The 21,228-nt window shown below is 47.1% G+C and overlaps 1 protein-coding gene across 2 annotated transcripts in view; it reads left to right on the plus strand.

Annotated features, from left to right (window-relative positions):
* Positions 1-21,228, plus strand: part of CLIC6 (chloride intracellular channel 6) — a 40,922-nt gene that overhangs the window by 17,159 nt on the left and 2,535 nt on the right. The window contains exons 1-5 of one of the 2 annotated variants that reach the window (XM_070597732.1): positions 12,841-13,003; positions 13,795-13,904; positions 14,394-14,519; positions 15,143-15,249; positions 15,809-15,990. In XM_070597732.1, coding sequence (XP_070453833.1) covers positions 13,849-13,904; positions 14,394-14,519; positions 15,143-15,249; positions 15,809-15,990 — 471 coding nt within the window. In that variant the 5' untranslated portion in view covers positions 12,841-13,003; positions 13,795-13,848. Of the gene's footprint in view, positions 1-12,840; positions 13,004-13,794; positions 13,905-14,393; positions 14,520-15,142; positions 15,250-15,808; positions 15,991-21,228 lie in introns of those variants that run through there. The other variant, XM_070597731.1, reaches the window with a different exon arrangement.

A 21,228-nucleotide genomic window follows, 5' to 3' on the forward strand; every position in this document is an offset into this window, starting at 1 on the left:
GAAGCTTAAAGCCAACTTTGCCTCTTTGATACATAATACGATTTTGTGTATTCCTGATTGAGTCTTTTGTCTCCTTTCACCAGTGCAAAATGACAGGCTGGTTTGAGTCCAATGCTTGTGAAACCTCAGGTTTCAGTGTAGTAATGCAAGCTCAGCTTCGGCTCTCAGTGGCTGGGAGAAAAGGGAACAGCCTGGGAAATTAGCAAGCGGATGTAGCTTAGGTTTTTTAAACATGAAGATACAGGGCAAAGGATACCCAATTTGCATTTAAATGAAAAAATACCCTCCCTCTACGCGGCTGACCTGGGTGTGGTCCCATTGTGAGTTACGCAGTTGCTGCTTCTTTCCTTTACGAGTTTTGTTGTGCTGGGAGCTGTTCATTTGTTTGTTATTCTTGTTGGAAGTTGCAAAAGCCATTCGGGGATAATTCCATTATTCTATTAAGCAAGACAACAGCAGGAGAAATGGATTACCTAATGGACTAGAAATAGCTCTGTTCTATTTGTCCTTTAAAATCAAGCAAAAATTTTCAATGAACATGTCATCCATAGGATCTATTATGAACTTTAATTTAGAAAACCACATCTACTTAGTACCCTAGGGTGCTGTTTTTCAGTATACCACGTGATTTCGTTTTAGAATTTGAATCTCTTTCATAGCTATAGTGACCATCAGCGGTAATTAATATAGCTTCTCAAAAGCACCTTTAACCTTTTGGAAAGAGATCTGACAAGCATACTCTTACAAAATGAAATTTAATAAGACAAGAGTGTTCATCTGGCTTTGCCACTTCCTTAAACACCCGTAGGAAAGTGTAGAAAGAGTCCCCAAAATGGACCCTTTCATGTTGTATATGAGGAAATGGACAGACAGTGTCAACTTACAGGAAGGTTACAGGTTGCTAGGACTAGTGCAGTCTCCTAGACAAGAGTAACCACCACCCCTTGCCTTAACAGACTGTGGCTTTTTTCTAGACAATTCTCTGAGATTCAGGCTTTCAAGAGAGGCTGGCGTAGGCATTTTTAGACAGGTGGATTCTTCCAGATCTCACAAATCATATCACACAGGTAATTCCTGCTTTTCACCTGAAAAGTTAACCACAAAGCCTCTGGTTTCTACCACCTTTCAGTATTAAAAGGAAAACTTTAAGAAATCCACAGTGGTCCTAAATCCTATCTCATAAGAATTCCCTCAATAACCCTTAAGGTATTTCTAATTATCTGACTAGTGTCAGTCTGAACAAAGAGTCGTACAGAATCCCAGCCTCTCATCCCCTATCCTGACCTGCAGGACTTTCCTAAGTTGGTCACGGAAACCGACCTGAGTATCTCTGAGGCATTAGACTTTCTTTGTAAATAGATAGTTCCAGGTCCTTAGCCTACTTAAAGTTTGTAAACACTGCAAGGAAAAATAAAGAGAAACCAGCTACCTGTTTTTTTGTTTCTTCAGGAAGCTACGTTATTTCTAAAGAATTTTGTGGAAGGGCCAGCAAATTCTTAGCAAATTGAGAAAGTTGAATTTGAACACTCTTAGAGATCATGAGAATTCTGTTTCATGGTGCACTGTGCCCACCTTATGGGGTGACCCTACTCTCCCACCCACCACGCTTCCTCCCACCTCTCCCCATTCTTTTTCAATGAAAGTCGGAAGTAATTTACAAATCTTCAGTTGTTATTTTCCCAACGAGAGCAAAGCATGCACATTTCGGCTGCTGATCTCAAATTCAGATGCATTTTTAAAGGCATACTGTTCAGGGCCCAATTGTGACCCAGTCATCACAGTACCTAAGACAGAGGGACAGTGCTTTTTTGGGTGGTTTTCCCGTAGGATCTAAGAGGAGAGTCAGGGGTAGGGAGACCAACACGCCCTAGTCTTTCCAAAACTTTCCCGGTTTTAAAATGGAAAATGTTAGGTAGCAGGAAACCTGAGTCCCAGCAAATCGGGAAGGTTTGGCCCCCTAAAGGGACTAAAAATTAACCTGTGACATTTTCCACCGGAAAGTTAACTAGAGAAGGACACGGTGAAAATGAACATGAGTCTGAATGTGAATCTCAAGACCACTAGGGGGCGCCAACAGCCTCTTGAAGTTGTTCCATGGCTTGACGCAAAAGGGCCTTTCGAGAAGGCGGGTTTTAAAGCCACAGTCAGGAACCAAGATTAAAAAGGGCAAAATGTTGTGGGTGAACTCTTCCTCCTCTTGAGGTGATGATCTGTGACGGTGCCCTGTTAGATTTTTGGCCAGATGGATCCTCAAATCAGTCTTAAAAAATTGGGGGGAAAATATAGCCCCTAAGTCCAAGTAGAAAGCGATGTTGGGGGCTCCTCCACCGGAGGCTGGGGCCCCAGAGGTGACTTGGAGGAACCAGCAGGGCTCCCCACAACTAAGGTCAAAAAGGTCGTTGTAGTTCACAAATCCACATGGAGGAGTTGTGGGCTTGGCATGACTGTTGGTGGCTTCGGTACAGAGCTTCTTCAGATGTGACTTACATACCCTGCTTGGTGCTGAGGCTGTCACGCAAACCCCTGGCAAATGAGATGAGCGGCTACGGAGGGGGTATAGGAAGCTTCTAGGAACAGGCTAAGTGCTCCTCAGGGCTTGTCCTTCTGCAGGACTGATGAGTGGTCGTTCCACTAAACTATCTCAGGGGAAGGCTCAGAAATCCCATATGGATCATCGGCTGTATTAGTCTCCCATTGCTCGTGTAACAAATTCCCACAAACTCGCTGACTTCCAACAACTCACATTTTTTATTTTACAGTTCTATTGGTCAGAAGCTTGACACAGGTCTCCCTGGGCTAAAATTAAGGCGTCCACAGGCCTCCATTCCTTCTGGAGGCTGTAGGGGAGAACCCATGTCCTTGCCTTTCCCAGCTTCTAGAGGCCACCTGCATTCCTTGGCTCGTGGCGCCTTCCTCCATCTTCACAGCCAGCGACGTTCATCTCCCTGACCACCGTTCCCTGGTCAGATCTGCCCTGACTGCTCCTGGGATGGTTCTCACTTTTGTGAGACGCATGTAGTCAGACTGGGCCCGCCTGATAATCCGGGACGTCTCCTCATCTCAAATCCATAACCTTGATCACATTTCCAAAGTCCTCTTTTGCCATATTCTCAGGTTCTTTCCTCATATTCCCAGGATGAGGACCGCACTTCTTTGCGGGGCCATTATTCTGCCTCCTGCACCAGTAACTAGTCTTAAGCTTATTCTTTCCCATTCGGTCATTGTCACCCCAGGCCATGGCCAGAATGAGTTGTGGTCAAGGGGTAGACCTACTTGGAAAGTCAGTGGGTGGTTATTTTCCTGGCTGTTTCTGGGAGTGCCTCACTGGCCCTTCACCAATGCCTTCTCAGACTCTGAAACGACAAGAGCAACTCTGGAAAGCCGTTTGTCTGCAGCAGGACATGGTCTTGCTTCGTGGCCCATGCTCTCTGGGGCCTTTTATGAAAGCTGTTCAGGCATTCAGCCTTTCCTGCCTTAAACAAAATTCCAGACCCCCACTCTCTGGCCACACGACGTGGAATGTGCTGGATGAGCTGCGATGGACTGGATTAGAGCAGATTCCACAGGATCTTTCCAGGAGCACCTCGGCCCAGCCTGCCCTGCTGGAAGAAGAGGTGGGACTCTCTGCATGGCTTTGCAGGAACCCCCAGTTTCTGCAGGCGGATGCCAGCCCTGCATGGGGGTGTAGGGGGGCTCTAATGTTAATCAGGTGGAAGGACTGTTTGCATCCAGATGTGAGGATGGGGGATGCAATGCCAAACTCATTGTCACCTTGAGTTCTAGCAAAAGTTTCTTGGAGAGGGAACAGAATAGGTAGCACATGGCCAGAGGGCTCCCCCCGCCCCAGCCCACTTGGTCACCAAAATTGCCCCCAGGACTGTCAAATGTCCCAACAGCTGTTTGTCCTTGGCACTTTCCACTTGCTTCTGATACATCTTCTCTTATTATTATGGATTCCTGTAAGTTGCTTCCACACCTTACTGCAAAGGGGCACTCACATGGCGCCCCGTACTCTGAGGAGGGGCTGCTAGAACCCAAGCCCCTCCCTTTGCACATAGGCCAGTGTCCAGAGTGGGATGAAGAGGATGGACTCCAGCCGACTCCTCAGTGCAAATCCTGCTGTGTGACCTTGGGCAAGTTACTCTGCCTCTCCGTGTCTTAGTTCTCTCACCTGTAAGTGGGGATAGGAATAGTACCTGCGTCTAACAGGGTTGCTGTCAGGATTACTTGAGTGAATATAAGGAAAGTGTTTAGAACAGTCAGTAGTAAAGAGTAAAAGCTAGGTGTTAGTTGCTATCATCATCATCATCGTTTCACAATGCAGCCAGTTTGTTCATACTGACATTTGTAAAAGACGGAACTGGAATCTGTGATCTTCCTTAGGCCTCGGGTGAATTATTTTGAGAAGATGCATCTAATTCTGTGTCCTTTCTTTGGAATGAGATGGGGGAGCTAAATTCCAAGGTGATTGATGCCAATCCTTGCACCGCGGAATCCCGCAGATGGGGCCGACGCTCCATGCGCCAGGCTTCTCGGCAGCTGCCGCTGACCTAGGGGACACCTGGAAGCTTGTCCTATTCAACTGGGACAGATGCTTGCTCTTCTCTTTAGTCCAAGGGGCAATATGGAGGATCAGAGAGAGACGGTGGCATTTGTCGAGAGCGATTTAGGGATTTAAGAGTGAGGCAGTCCTGGTTTCTGGCCGATTTGTGTCGTGACCTTTAGAGAGCCTGTCGCACCTAGAGATGGGCCTTTCTGGGGTTGCTTTGCCACCAGAACTGGACCGCTGGTTTGAACTGCTGCTCTTTCCCAAGGGTGGCCTGACCACCAGGAGTGGAAAGGCTGTTCCCGTGTGAGCTGGCTCTGGGTAACTTGGGGAGCTTGCCAGGCTTGTCTTAAATTCCCACCCGCTGCCCCTATTGGCCTCACCCCTGTCCATCTGCTCTGCTCCCAGGGAGCCCATCGCTCCATCCCCTCGGCGGTCAGGGCGCCCGCTCCCTACCCTGACCAGTGCTTTATATTACTCTGTGCTGATGCTCTGGGCAGTGCGGAGCGAAGCCCTGTTCCTGGGTCACCTAGGAGGATGTTAATAATGTCTCCCCCCCAAAAAATGAGGCTGTCACCTGGACAGACGATAGAGTGACCAACGGTCCCAGCTTGCCTGGAACTTAGCAAGGGGGATGTGAGATTTCTATTTTTAAAATCAGGACAGTCCTGTGCAAACCAGGTGACCCAGCGATTGTCATTTTGGGGGAATGGAGAAAGGAGCCCCGTGACGGGCAGGCTGGGGGGATGTTTGGGGACAGATGAGGCTGGACCTGCCGCTGTTCCCCTCAGGGAGGAGGCATGGTTCCTTCAACTTTAAAGGAACTCCATGTGATAAGGAGTCTCCTGGGATGTTTGAGGACAGTGGCTACTTGCTCACAACGTGAGTTTTTATGGCGTACCTTCCGTGGGCCTGGGCCCATGCCATGGACGCCGTGGGGAGAGTGGGAAGAGAATGAACATGTCGCAGGCACTTTGAGGGGACAATTTATCACCTCTTCTGTACAGAAGGCTGACATGGTCCACCCTGAAGGAATGGAACCAACGGGAAATAATTAGTCAACAATCTGGTGCTAAACCAGGCAGAGCCGATTATATTGTAAGCAGAATTCAGAAACGGGAGAAGGAAATGCTGACCAGACAGTCACAGAAAGGGACATAGAGTGGAGAACTGACCCACAGACCGGAAGCAGGAGGGAGGTGGCAGTGGCCTGGATAAGAGGGATCTCAGGAGCTTGACGTAGGGCAGTGAAGGGCACAGCTGTTGGCCTGAGAGACGATGGCGTTTGAGGAGAGTGACCGGCAGGACTGGCATAGATTGGAAAGTGGAAAGGAAAGGAAAGACGGAGGGAAGGATAGAAGGAAGGAGATAAGGAAGGGAGGAAAGAAGGAAAGAAGGAGGGGTGGAGGGCAAGAAGGAAGGAAGGAATGAGGGAAAGAAGGAAGGAGGGAGGGAAAGAAGGACAGATGAGAGAAGGTGGGAGCAAGAGGGAGGAGGTAGGGCTAAGCAGGGAGGGAGGGTAGACAGACTGTTGAATGTTTCCGTGTGTCAGGCATTGTTCTGTGTGTTTTCCACTAACATCTCGTTAATTCCCCCCAGGTCGGAGGAGTAGGGACTATTGTCTTACGTTGTAAATGTGGCAAGAGGGTGCTAGCCGGTTAGGTACTTGCCGGTGGTCCCACTGCTCGGGAGCAGTGTAACTCGAATTTGCACTTGAAGAACGTTCCAGCAGAGTGATCTAAGGCAAACGGCATTTTATCAGGGTTAGCCTTGTCCAGATTACAGGAAAGATCAGAAGAACTAGGATTCCTAGGCAGAGAGGCCCAGCGGGAGGCTGCCACAGGAATGTGGGTGTGAGGCTCGAGATCTAGGCCCGAGAGATTTCAGGGGAGGAAAGCCGTGCCGGGGGACAGTCTGATGTTCAGGTAAAGGTGGGAAACAGTCTGGTTTCCATCTTGAGAACGTTTAATTGGATCCAGTTGGGGAGAACAAGAGAGATCTTTATTCATCTGACCCTGTGTGTGTCCTTGGACAGCTTACTTGGCCTCTCTGAGCCTCAGTTTACTCATCTGTAAAACGGGAGTGATAACAGGAGTGTGAGAGGCTCGAGGCCCATAAAGTCCGCGAATGGTTCGAAACCGTCGTTGAACTCAGAGGAGGCATTCAGTGAGGGCTCGCTATTAGCAGTTTTGAAAAATCACCTTAGAAATTGCCGATTTTGGAGACCATTCCTTCAAAAACATTCTTCCAAACAAGGAAGGGACGGGCTAGTCTGTTTCTCTCCCGACTTCTTGTAATCACCTTTCTTCATGTGGATCTGCAGTCCTGGCATGTTGTACTTCAAATCCTGATGGGGGTGGTTGCCACCTTCTCCCCTTCTGTGGAATTCACTCTCCCCGACATGACGGTGGAAGAAGGCAGCCAGCTCTGCTCAGCTTCCCTTTGCGCCAACTCCAAAAGCCAGAAAGAGATCAGCCTCTCCCCTCGTACAAGCAGAGTGCTTGGCTGTCATTTCTTAAACAGAAAGCACTTCCCCTGGGCTCGTCAGCCCTGCCCGTCCGTCAGTCAAGATGCGCCAACTCTCCTGGCTCCTCCGGACCTTTCCCCGAGAGGTTGGTGTAACTCCCACACACCAAAGCCAGGCCAGGGCCCTGCTATTTCGCCTCCCAGCTGAAGATCCGTTTGCTTTTGCAATTAAGAAAATGACTTCGGTTCTTAATTTTCACTTGGAATAGATATAGGAGACGTTACTTTTTGAGAAAAAAAAAATCAGTGGATCTTTAAGGGCTATACGGTTTGGCATGAAAATCACACTAATTGAGGCTTGTTAAAAAGTACTCTAAATGCCATAATTGTCTGTTCGGGTGCGCTCAGGTTGGAAGAGTAACGATGATGATAATGATAATGACAATAATAGCTGCCTTTATTGGGAGCCCAGGAGACTCAGGTGTGTCACCCCAAGATCCTGCAAGGCCTAGGTATGTTTAGCTCAGTTTTTCAAATGGGGGAACGGAGGCTCAGTTTCTTGGGCAAGAATTGCCCAAGGCCACACAATTAGCAAGTAGTGGGCCCCCAGTTCACATCCTCTCTTCCTGGCTCCCAGGCCTGCACCGGTGCCCATGTCTCCTCAGGGACACCTGGTGCTACCCCAAAATGGAAATTTCAACTTATTGGGCAAATGGAAAGTATTGTACATTTTTTAACTTGTAGAATTATTCAAAATCAGGAAGTCCCAGATCTATTTAAATATTGCATTTTAAGTCAAACCATTAGACCAAGAAGCTTGGGGAAGACTTTCCTGCCCATAACTCAGGCCTTCCCTGTCTCGCTCTCCCTTTCTCTGTCTCTCTAGTCCACCTTCCGTTCTCTTCCGTGTGTCACTCTCCATGGAGGATGTCTTAGTAGTGAGAATTTGGGAACTTCTGAGAGAGAAAAGCTCGTGGACTTTGGCCCAGAGAAGAAAGAGCCATGAGGCGCTTTCTGAAGTGGACCAAGTGCATTGGAGCAATTGGACTCAGGCCCCCAGGCATTTTTCACGTGTTTATTTTGTGCCAGGAACTCTGCCAGGGCCTGTGGGAGCTGCCCCGATGAATGGAGATGGTCCCTGACTCCAGACACCCACTGTTTCAGAGTTGGAGAGGTCCCAGCTCGCTCGCCTGCTTCCACACGGGAGCAGGAAGAAGCCCAGTAGGAGTGTCCCCCACCCTTCCCTGGTTTGAGACAATTTCCACGGCCCCATCTGCTCCAAATGGCCGGCCCTGATGCAGAGACACGGTGGGTGCAGGCTGGGCAGCCTGGTGAGCAGTGACTGCTCCCACATTGCTCTGTCAGGACCAGCTGTTCCACATGCCACGTGCTGATGGCTGATAACCCGCAGGTCCTCACATACCACGAGAGGTGTTCATCAAACCTCAGAGTCAACTGTACATGAAATAAAATTGCCTGTGCCAAGGGAAGGGGGCCCTGGCCCCTGTGGACACGTCCAGGGAGAACAGCAGGACGAGGAGGACTGACTGTTCAGGTCGAAGGCCAGGATCTTTGTGCTTGGCCATGCGGTGTATGTCTGGTTGCCAGGTCCCAAAGCATGTGAGGCCATCATGCTTTCGGCAAAGGACGCGGGAAGAATTCAGGGAAATCTGTAGGCGGGACTTGGAGGGAGGCGTTGCCTCCCATCTGGTTGGCTCTAACTGTTCCTCTCTGGCCGTGTTGTGTCCAGCCTTCTGCTGGGCCAGCTGCCAACAGAAGAGAGTCCTGGCTGGTCCTTTTGACCACATTGTTCTTCTTGGAGGAGAACTAATTCTGGTGGCCACCCATGGCCTCCCACATCAAACTCTGCCTTCCGACTCTTGCCTTCTCTGGTCAGCTACTGTTTTTATGCAACCTAAAGTCCCTCCCGAACATTGGAAATGGAACGGCCGGTCATTACTCCCTGATTTTCTCCATTTCCCTGTGATGGAGCCAACCAAATTAGCTATTTGCCTCCAGATGCCTCCTGGTTTTCTCCAGGGACTGGAATAGCTCCCCACACACAGGATACACATCTGGCCTCCTTGGTTGAAAGCCAGTTATCAGAAAAGGGACAATTAGAATATTACTGATCTATTTCCTCTTCTTTTATCTTCTCGCCACCCCCAAAATTGTTTTTGATTACATTTGGGTAGAGTAGGGAAAAGCGCTTACTTTACAGAATGTGTTTACCATTTAGGCCCATATAGAACTTTCTAGAAGGTGGAGCCAAGAAGGTGGAAAATCAAGGTGGTGGGTGTGCGACGTGCTCTGGCAGGAAGGAGAGGGTGGGGTGCTCAGGAGCCACCAAGCATATCTTGAGGGGGTTATCACCCCGTTGTCAGGTCTGGACTATGATGCCAGGGGCCCATTGGATCCTTCAGAGGCAGTGGTGGGACTGGAATCATTTTCGTGGAAGGTGGGGCGTGGGTGGTGCCCCTTACATGTAGCTCCTGCCCAGCATTGGAGAGGTCATTTGCCTGAAGCAAGAAGAACTGAAAGGGAAATTAAAAAAAACACAAAACAACTTTCCCCACCAAGTCTGAATGGAGGTAAAGATGCTTAGTAAGTGGGAGAGCTCTAATTTGAATCAGGCCTGCAGTGAAGAGGGACTGCTGACCTTTGTAGCGATATTTGGCCCCTTACCCCTCGGAGGGCCTCTGGGAGGAGGAGGTGGGCACAGGCCGGGACTCAGCAGAATTACTGGTGTTCTCAAATGCCACAGCTGGTCTCGGCTGCAAACAGAATTTCTCAGAACCTGTCAGAGGCATTAATGTTTTTCTTTTGAGAATTACCATCATAGGCACTCGAAAAAGTTACATTTGAAAGGCAGACGTACAATGCTGGGTTATCCCAGTGCCTGGGTCTTCACTGGAAACAAAAGACACTCTGATCTCTCAAACGGCTTAATTTGATTTTATCAGAAATGTATACATACAGAAATTTCCCCCGTAGGCTGAGAGCCCTGCTGAGAAATTTTAGCCCAGAGTGTAATTAGCTGGAGAGAACTAGCAGCATTGGAAAATAGAGCTTCTTATGATAAAACGTCCCAATTACGGCGATGGTGTCACTTATTTGCTCCTAATATATATGTATTTATCCATCATCTTTTCTGGTTGATGAACGCGACCAAGACCTGCTCTCCTGGTGTTGCTCAACAGTGGGCTATGGAGATGGCATATCTTTGCCTTATTTTTGCTGGCACATCCTAGCACTGAAGCACATTAAAGTAATGAGATTAGGCAGCATGGCGTCCTCGTCACTCCCACCATGTTCCCGTAACCCCCTCACTTACAACAGACAAGGAGAGAAAAAAATTTTTTAGAGCAATTTAAGATGAGGCAACACTGGATATGTAAATCCTGTTTCCTTGGCAGTGGAGCAGCTACTTAATTCTCCTAAAATGCCTAACAGTCCACCAGCCGTGCTGGGCTGGAACAACTCCATTTTAAGGCCACAAGGCGGAAAATGTACAATCGCAGCTTTTACTACTATCTCTGGGTGCCGTGGCCACGCAGACCATTGTCCCACCCTCCGGCCACATGTTTTGTCCCAGTTGCAGTTCCGGGAAGGAGCCTGTTAAAAAGTTCCCATTTTGCCCGAGTTGGATGGCAAAGGCAGTTGTCATTTTTTAGAAAGCGTATCACTCCTACCCACTTTATTTCTCCCAAAGAGTAGCTGGCAGGATGCAGGAAATGGTGAGAACAATTTCAAGGAAAAACTTTGAACTTGAATTTGAGTCTGCTAAAGACACAGAGCAAGACAGAGAGAGACCTGGGCAACAGAATTATTCCCCAGAAGTGGCAGCAGCGAGCAGCTGGCTGCAGAGGCCGGTCGGCCCGCAGACACTGGGCCCTTTGTGCTGGGGATCTTCACCGAGACACCCAGCGACCGAAGCGAAGGACGCCTGGGCTCAGCGGGGATTTGTGGCATTCGGAATGAGTTCTAACAGGATTCCCAAGGTTAGGGAGACAAGGGAGAAAGAGAAAGAAAACAATTGCCCCACTCTGCAGAACTTATCTCAGACTTTACTGTGCTTAGTGTAACTGCCATAAAAATAAGAGGTTTAAAAGCTGCGGAACAAGTCAGGACTGGCCGAAATATGTGGCTTTGTGTCCCTGTGCTTTCATCTCCCCCCTCCCCTTTCCTTGGCTTGACTCTGCCCAAACCTGCAGGAGTTAAGAAAGCACCGTGATTTCACAGGGATCCCAAGCAGCAAGCCGCTGGGAGTTTTCTAGAACTCAGCTCTGCACTTCTTGCTCCAGAATAGAGAGAGGAGGAGATGGGTAGCCTTCAAAATGGCCCTGAGGCGAAGGGACCCTGAGGTGGGGAATGGCCTCAGGTGGCTGAGGGGGCGCTATTGCAGGGCCCTTTGGGTGCGTGGGTCCTAATTGTCCACTTCCCCACCCGTCAAGCTCCCAGCGACTTCACAGACTGCAGCTGAGGGAATTCTCAGCCCCTCCCCTCTACCAGGTGGATGCTGGGGCAGGAAGGGAGAGAAGAGGAGCTGGAAGAGTGTGAAGCAAGCGCCCAGAGCTTAGAGGACTTGGAACTCAGTTATCTGAGTGCATTGGCGGCTGTGTGAGCATATTAAGTCCACCATCATCTTCATGGGTCCTTGACCAACAGTATCATATCCCCTTGGAGGAGCTTGTTAGAAATTCAGATTCCTGGGCCCCATGCCAGACCCACTGGATCTGACTCTCAGTATTTTTTTTTCTGAATTAATAGTTTTACTTTCTTTTCTTCCGTATTAAAGTAAAACATGCAATAAAGTACCCAAATCTTAAGACTCTGTCAGTGAATATACCTATGCGGCCACCACCCAGATCAAGATATAGAACATTTCTACCTCCCTCCCATCTTTCCCGGAAAATAGGCAGCTTCCAGGGGCAACTGCTATTCTGACGCCCGTCACACAGGGAAGTTTGCCTTCACTTGAACTTCTCCCCCATTGAGTTATACAGGGTCCCTCTGAGTCTGGTTTCTTTCTCTCAAGATAGTGAATGTGAGATTCATCCACATTGCTGCTTGTAGGAATAGCTAATTCTTTTCCATTGTGGTGTGGCATCCTATCGCATGAATGTACTACAATTTGCTTGTTCATTCTACTCTTGATGGTATCTGGGTTGTTTCCGGGTTTTGGCCATTATACTGAAGCTAAGAACATTTGTATGTGTGTCTCTTACGCCCATAAACGCTCACTGCTGTTGGGAGTGGAACTGCTGTGTCACAGGGCAAATGTAGATCCAGCTTTGGTAGATAGCTGCCTAACAGCTTTCCAAAGTAGTTCTGCCAATTTGCACTCTGACCAGCTGTGAATGGGAATTCAGCCGCTCTGCATTCTTGTCCACACTTGACATTGTCAGATCTTTTCATTTTAGCCATTCCGGCAGGTGTGTAGTGGTATCTGTTTGTGATTTAATTTGCATTGCCCTGCTGGCTAATGATGTTAAGAACTTTTTCATGTGCTTATTGACCACTTGGATTTTGCCTTTTGTGAAGAGGCTGGTCAAGTCTTTTTAAAATTGGGTTGTGTGTCTCTTAGCCTCTTAATCCGTGGGGACATCCTGTTATTAATAGCCTCTCCAAGTGACTTAAGAACACTACTATCAGAGAACTGACTCTCTGAAGTACTCCTTAAGTTGTCCAGTTTTCTTGAGGCATCTTTTTTCCTTTCTTCAATTCCCAAACCGGCAGCTCACTTTCTGCCTTGTGTCCTTCTGTTATTTAAGTCATAGACATGGTGCTTTCCTCTAAACTTTCTTTTGATGACATTGGCAGAAATGGACGTCACGGGTTAAGTGTGACTGCGTTTTGGTCATTGAAGTCCGGCTGAGTGTGGTGCCTGGAGTCTGGGATGCGAGGAGTGTGTCCAAGCCGCCTCTCCGCCTTTCCAGCAGCGTTTTGTTCACACTACAACCGTGTCAGCCATGTGGGGAGTGGAGAAAGGTGGGAAGAGAAAGAAGAGTTTCGGAACTTTCTAGGAGTTTCGAAGCCCCACATGTCACTTCTCTTCCCCAACATCTGCCTTTCCCCTCTGCCGGGAGCCCATGAGAAGGGGGATGTGTGTTCAGTATGTTTCCATGCCCATGTTTGAGCTACGTGTGTATGTGACCTGCTTTGGGTCATCAGAGAGGAACCGTTTCATATCCTTCCACCCTCGATGCCAACTGTGCAATAATCTGCCCTCTAAGTACAAATGTCCCCCATAGCTCTGCCAAGCCGAATCAGAGGAGGGGACGCAGAAGTTTTATAATGTCCAGGGATCATTCTGTAGACGAGCAGAGCAGAGACTATGCGGGGTGGTGTCCCGGTGGGAGAGTCTGCCAGTCTCTTTTTAAATGTGATCCTCCTGGAAAGAGAGATGTGTTGCTTCTGGAGAGGATCAAGAGATGGAGGGAGGGAACGAACATGTGTTTCTTCTTTGCCTTGAGTAGCAAAGGGCGTTCCCTCTTGCTGCTCTGCTCTTTCCCTCTGTAAACTGCTACTCGGAGGCCCAAGGTGGCAGGAAGTGGTGAGGTGGTGGGAAGGTAGAAAGAAAATGCTCAGTGCAGCGTAAGTGTGTGTCCCCTCCCCTCTCCCCCTTCCTCCCCCTGGCAGAGAAGCTGAGTGAAATGGCCCCAGAAAGATATTTACAGTATCGTGACTATTCACAGAAATTCATAATGATTTTGTGTGCATGTGTTGCAGAATACAACTGTGAGACTGGCTCTGAGAAAGATTTCTTTTTCAATTTGTAGGCTGGTTGCGATGGTGAGAGTATTGGAAATTGCCCATTTTCTCAGCGTCTCTTTATGATACTCTGGCTGAAGGGCGTTATATTTAATGTGACAACAGTGGATCTGAAAAGGTAAGACAAGTTTTCTGCATTATTGAAATAACCGTGCCCTATTCTCTAGACACACACACACATACACACTACTATACTAGGACCCACTAGACCATGTCATGGCATGTCCATCCACAGGCAGGACCCTGAACTGAAGCTTGAGTGTTGGGCGAACAGTAATTACAGGATTGGATCAGACGTGATCAGGGAGGCGTAAAGTGGGGGTGTCATCAGGAACCTGATCTCCCAGTTACTGGTCAGCTGTGAACCTCTGGAAAGCCCGTCTGAACAGTACTCCTGGTTGATAGCACTGGGGAGAGTTAACTTTTCACCTCCATATCCAGAAAAAGGGCCCCACTTTCATCACCAGTAGGACATTTTGCAAACCCACAACCTGCTTTGAAATCCTCAAGGGTTGTTTCTCTCAAGTTGGGGCGGGCACGGCTAAGCCTTGGAAATGAACCCAAACTCTGTGGCTGCCTGTAAACACCGCCGTTCCCTCCCACCCAGGAAACCCGCGGACCTGCAGAACCTGGCGCCCGGAACAAACCCTCCTTTTATGACTTTTGATGGTGAAGTCAAGACAGATGTGAATAAGATCGAGGAGTTCTTAGAGGAGAAATTAGCTCCCCCGAGGTAGGCCTCATCAAAACAGCCTTCACAGCTCGATCGTCACTTTCCCCCTTCACAGACCATGCTAAAGCTCTGGGCTTTGTGTGTTTGGTTTTCTGCGGCCGTGGTGCTTACTTCCTAACTATACCGTGGTGTGCTGCAGAAAACACAGAGCGAGGTTGGAACCCTTGAGTTAAGGTGGCTGGATTTCTTTGCTCTGCACCTGCAGGCTGGTGATTAGGGTTTGACAGCAGGAAGTGAGGAGGAGGAGGTTGGTCAGTGTTGTGTGGGTGGGTCATTTCCTAGGTACATACACTGCTGGAAGGTAGGCGTGTGTGTTAGCAGACAACGTCACGGGTGCTAGACCTGGAAAAGAACCTTCTGGTCCCTCACCTTCATTTTAGTAGGGAGGCAATGAAGCCCAGCGAGGCCAGGTGGGGCCCTGTGTCCCAGGATGAGTACAGTCAGTTTCATGCTTTCCCTAGAATGTGCTGCTTCCAACCTTGAAGATAAAAAGATTAGGAAGATATTCAAGGGGAAGGTTTCATTTTTATATCCACTCTGAGGAAGACACTCCCCCCTCCCCGTTGTATTATCCTAACTCAAACGCTGCTTGTGTGTGATCCTTCCATTTTGAATTTTTCAAGGTACCCTAAGCTGGGAACTCAACACCCTGATTCTAACTCCGCAGGAAATGACGTGTTTGCCAAATTCTCAGCATTTATTAAGAACACCAAGAAGGATGCACACGAGAGTGAGTAGCTCCCATCTTCCTGTTCTCAGTTTGCAACGTGGACCTCCATGCAGCCTCTGATGGGGCTTCTTCTGAGATCCTGGGAATTCTGACTCATTTCACAGCGGGGAGGGACCTGTGTCTAGAAATAAGAAAAAGTCCTTCCAACTTTGAGTCTGCACATGGGGTTCAAGAGATTGAGCACTTCTAGAGGTTGAGAGCCCAGAAGATGACATTTTTTAGGGGAAAGTAATCATCACCAGGAGTTCTCAGCTGGGGACCCAGCTGTTCAAATGAACCTTCTGCCATGCCTACTTCATTATGGGATTTCCAGGAAGATGGCTGAAGAAATGAATGTGTTCTAGAAGTAGCAGTGTTGTGTAGACACCAAGATTCTTTTCAAGGGAGGAATGAGTGATTTATTCAGATCTTGTAAGTCCACCTCCTTCTTTCCCAACTCCCCACTGCCCACCGGCCATGTCTTGGGAAGGAAAGGGGACAGTCTCCTTCCTTCACATCTAGAGAAAAGTGACGCTAACTCACATGGCTTATCTTAGTCCTTTTTTGCCTTTCTGTTTAGTTTATGAAAAGAACCTGTTAAAGGCCCTGAAGAAGCTGGATAATTACTTAAATAGCCCTCTGCCTGATGAAATAGATGCCGACAGCACTGAGGAAGTTGCTGTTTCTGGAAGGAAATTCCTGGACGGAGATGAGCTCACGCTCGCCGACTGTAACCTCTTACCCAAGCTCCATATTATTAAGGTTGGTCGTTCCTCCTACCGCGGTGCTGAATACATGAATGGGGCTTTGTTTTATTTTGTTTGACTTGTGTTTTGGCCAGACATCAAAACTATCTAAAATGTGGACTCTTGAATTAAAAAGTCTAGCTTATTTCTGTGTGAGGCAGCCAAACCCCAAGTTTCAGATATATAGATATTCTTAGGTATTCTTCACATATTCTCCAGAAGCATCTGCAAACTTGGCTTCCCTTCCTCCATCCTCTCTCCTTCTCTTTTCAAGTCTTACCCCCACAGACTAAGGAAAAGTTGTGTGAAAGCAGCTTGAGGGAAGGCTTAGAGGTGATGCGTGGAGTCTGTGAGTATTAAAGTGTGAATTCAGTCAATTGTTGGTGATGGTTGGCGTAAACTAAACATCCACCTTCTACAGCGAGGGAGTAGCTGACAGCTCCTTGGCTGGGCCTCTGCCAGATTGAGCATCCTGTCTTCTCATATAATAAGAGTCATGGGTCATATACTATTAGGGTTTAAAGGTTCCCTAGACTAGTGATTCTCCAACATTAGCAGGCATAAGAATTGTTAGAGGAGCTTGTTAGAAATGTAAATGCCCTCATCCAGCCCCTGACCTACGAAATCAGAACTTCCGGGGATGATCCTGAGATTCCAAGGCAGATGGCCCCACACTTGCTTGGACTCCTTGGTTACGGCTGTCTCTCAGTAGTGCCCCCTGCCTCTCTGTCACTTACAGGTGTTAACTTTGATTGTCATTATCACTGTTGCTATGTCCTTGGCCCTCAGTAGCCCCAGATGCCCCAGGAAGAAGCCCAAGACTTGTTCTGAGCCATCTTGATTATGAAATCCCACCAGGTCTAGAGCTAGGTCCTTGGTATAAGGATAGGGCAGTTGGGAGAGAAGACACAGAGGAATACAAGTCAAGGGCCCTGTGTTCTAATAACGCATTGAATTGGCATTAGAAATTTACCAATTAGGGTCACACAGTCTGTGGCCCTGAAGCTCCTATGGGCTCCCAGCCACCACTGGTTACCCACGTCATTCCCTTGTCTTTCTCTTCCTGCATTTCTTCTTCCTTCCTTATGCCCCTCCCAATCCTTGCCCCATTTCTCCCCTTTCTTCTCTTTTCCCTGTTGTACTCAAGGAGTACCAATTGAAATCCAAGCCTTAAATATGTTGCTGATCCCACACATGAACGTTCTTTTCCATAACTTTGCCAGTGCCCCGACATCTAACGTTTAATGAAAGCCTCTCAGCCCCTCAAACCTGCTACATTGGTGATTGTCCAAATTGGAAGTTTGGGAGCTATTTTCCAACAAATACTTATGTAGTTGTGTTCTGGTTTAATCCCTTTAGTGAATGTGTTCTAATCATTTCTATGACTAGTGTAGCATCACAGAGGTACACGGATGTTGGGGAAGAGCAAGAGAAATACCCCAGCCAAACAACATCAATTGCAACTTGTTAAGGCTCTATAAAAAAGGACTATTTTAAGTTTTCAGTAGAAAGGGTAAACTTCAGAGTAAAGTAAAGCAGTACATGGCTCCAATGTAAGACCTAACAGCAAAATCTTCAAAGCCATTTAGCACTCAAAATATCAAACAGCTTAATAATCTTCCAGGATGGAGCACTTCTGAAAGGAAATGAGAATCAGTCTAAAGGAATTTATGGTAAAAGATGAGAGAGTAAAGGAATTCATAATTTATTTCCCTTCCTGAAACCCAGCAAAAACAATTTGAAAAAATAGAGCATTAGCTTCATCTTTCGTAAAACCAGAAAAGGACCGATCACCAACTCAAAGATGAAGAAATTTCCTCCAGTGCAAGTTGTCACAGAGCCAAGGCGTGGTTCTCTATATCTTTAGCAAGGTTTCGATTTTTGTAAAAGTAAATAACACAGTCCTTAAAAACCCAGCCCAGACTTCTCTGTTTGAGGCCTAGGGCATGGAGTGGGCCACAGAGAAGTGAAGAATATCCCTACAGAGATCATTGTCAAGCTGAGATCTCTGGGGAGGCAGAGTTGAAGGAGGAGCCATACAGAGGAGCCATCTTTGTTTTCTGCCATCTGTCCTCTTTCCAAAGGCACAGGGAGGGGAGGTGGAGTGGAGGAGAGAAGGGGGGCAGGATTCTGCTTTGTGACTGCTTTGTGAGCAGAGAAAAGAGAGGCAGGATTCTGCTTTGTGACTGCTTTGTGAGCAGAGAAAAGAAACAAGCCGTGAACCAGTTAAGAGAGACTATGAATTACCAGCGCGTCATTTTTAGCCATGGTGGCCTCCTGCCTAGTCTTTGAGCCTCAGAGTGGAAGATGCCCTAACCCTAAACCTAACCTTGACCCTGAGCCTGACCCTAACCCTCACCCTGATGTGTCCCTGGGGCAGAGTACAGATCAGCAATTGGGGAGAGGGTATTTGAGGGTAAATATCCAAATTGGTCTACCAGTTGCCCCATCTCGGTCTCTTTGCGCTCCACACTATTTTTAAGGAATAGTAGGACCAATTGACCTGCCTCATTAAAAGATCATTAATAACCAGAAAGAGTCCAAGTGGGACCTCCATGTAGACAAAAGAGACCAAAAATGGGAGGGGAAAAGGGATAAAGAGAAGGAAAAAAGAGGAAAAGGCAGGTGAGAAACACATATCTGATGAAGAATTGCTCCAGTAGATGAAAGAACATTCCAGACAGAGACTTCTCTATGGCTTCAAAGAAAAGAAAGAGAGCGTGGATCTTTTGAGAAGAAGCTCAAAGACAAGACACAAGATGCCAAAAAAAACATAACATCACAAAGAAGATGAAAATCAGGCTGGCAGAGCTCACGAAAAAGACAAAGACAAGATAGTTTCAGAAATAAAAGTTATATTAGAAGTAGCAAGAGATAGAAAAAGACGTCGCAGCAATCGGTCAGGGATTCGGAGGGTGGGTCTGAGAAAATCATCCCAAATCTAATGCAGAAGAAACAAGAGACAAAGGAGATTCGAGAGATCCCAGATGTGCAGAGTCAGGAACAAGAGAACAGGAAAGGAAAAAGAAAGAAAGGAAGCTCCTGGGGAAAATGATTTTGAACCCAAGGATGACTTGACCCTCAGTTTAAACAATGTGCTATGATTAGAAAAATATTGTCCAGAACAACCAGGACACTAAGACATGTTCGAAGAGGTCCCGGACTGGGAGGATGCAAAAGAAGCCTTTGGGCATTCAGACAATGACAACGACAACGATAGCACTGATAGTGAAATAATAAATAGTAAAGCCACCTACAAAGGGAAGAAATTCAGACTGGCCACATAAGTCTCCATGACAGCATTAAAAACCGGAAAACAGTGGTTTAATATTTATAGAGAATTAAGGGAAAGGATGTGTGATGTAAGAATTTTATATCCAGGGTGAATTGTCCTTTTTACCTAGACTTCTGGTCTCAGTAAAATAAGCACTCTTGGGCCATTTTTAAAAATAGTATTGCTATATGATGAAATAATAAAATGAAAATAAAAGTAAGGATCCAGGAACAGAGAAGATGTGTGGTATAAAAGGATTCGTGATCAATATAGAGTCTATTTAAATGTAAACCGGAACTAAGACTAAACAACAGTGGGAATTCTAGGTACAGGACAGAATCAAAATACATAGTAAACTTGGATGTGCTTACAACCAACGGGAGGGGCATAAGGGAGAAGAAATGGAAAGAAGTGCAGTTATGCTAATTTCCTCATTTGTCATAATCAGGAATAAATAGAGATCATCTAAAGTTGATAAATCAAGAAATAGAGAATTCCTTTTATTTAAAGTTATGTAAGAAATGACTGGAAGAATTGAAGCGGACCGTGAACTTTCTAAACTACCAGAAAGGGAAACACACACACAAATGCACAAATATACACAAAAAGATGGAAAACGAAGTAAGCATTAAATTAGAAACTATAAAAAACAAGATTACATCTATAAGAAACATACATGTAACAAATTTACTTAGAAATGTTAAAATAAAAAGATGGACAAAATGCACCAGGCAAATGCAAACCAAAGGAAAGCAGAGGGGCCGGCCCCGTGGCCGAGTGGTTAAGTTCGTGCTCTACTGCAGCGGCCCAGGGTTTCACTGGTTCGGATCCTGGGTGCAGACATGGCACCACTCATCAGGCCATGTTGAGGCAGCGTCCCACATGCCACAACTGGAAGGATGTGCAACTAAGATATACAACTATGTACTGGGGGGATTTGGGGAGATAAAGCAGAAAAAAAAAAAAAAAGATTGGCAAGAGTTGTTAGCTCAGGTGCCAATCTTTAAAAAAAAAAAAAGAAAGGAAAGCAGAATTCTTCACGTTAAACATCAGTAGGAGCAGTAGGTTGAATTCAGGCAAAAGGTGGTAAACACTTTAGCGCTTTCTGAACGTTATATGGTCCTGTTTTGTTGCACCAATAGCTGCTAGCCTCCAAAATCTGAGAAATAAGTCCCAGAGATCTTCTAATTTGTGGTAAGTCCCATGTTCACGTCATTCAGACATCCCAAGGCTGCCTTTGTAGCCCTGGGTCCCTGTTAGGGGGTGAATTGTGTCCCTTAAATTCAAATGTTGAAGTCCTAGCCCCTCAGGACCTCAGAATGTGACCTTATTTGGAAATAGAGTCTTTGTGGATGTAATCAGTTAAGATGAGGTCATATTAGAGTGGCGTGGGTCCCCCATCCAGTATGACTGGTGTCCTAATAAAAGGGAAATTTGGGCGCAGAGACACACACACATATTTGGAGATTGGAGTGATGCTGCCACAAGCTAACGAATGACCAGAAGCTAGAAGAGAAGGACCTGGAACAGATCCTTTCCTAGAGCATTCAGAGGGAGTGTGGCCCTGCCAACACCTTGATCTTGGACTTCTGGCCTCCAGGACTGTGAGAGAATCAATTTCTCTTATTCTAAACCACCCAGTCTGTGGTCCTTTGTTAAGGCAGCCCAAGGAAACTGATACAGTCCCCAACGGTATACACCCTCCTTTGTGACTAATTCCCCAACGGCACCCCTCCAGCCAAAGGAAACATCCCACACCATTGTGTTGCCCACGATGCTTATTCTCAGTTGCCCTCTCCTTACATCCGCTATTTCCATGAGGTAAGGATTTGTGTCCATTTTGTTCATGAATCATCCTCTGCACACAGAAGATGCACAATGAAACGATCCTGTCAGTGGCAGGATGGTGGACATCTGTAGGAATAGCATACCCCGATATTTGGGATTTCAGGAGGTAAGGCTGAGCAGGCAGGAGAAAGA

Source organism: Equus przewalskii, chromosome 27 (genome assembly GCF_037783145.1).
Source record: "Equus przewalskii isolate Varuska chromosome 27, EquPr2, whole genome shotgun sequence".
In the NCBI taxonomy this organism is placed as follows: Eukaryota; Metazoa; Chordata; class Mammalia; order Perissodactyla; family Equidae; genus Equus; species Equus przewalskii.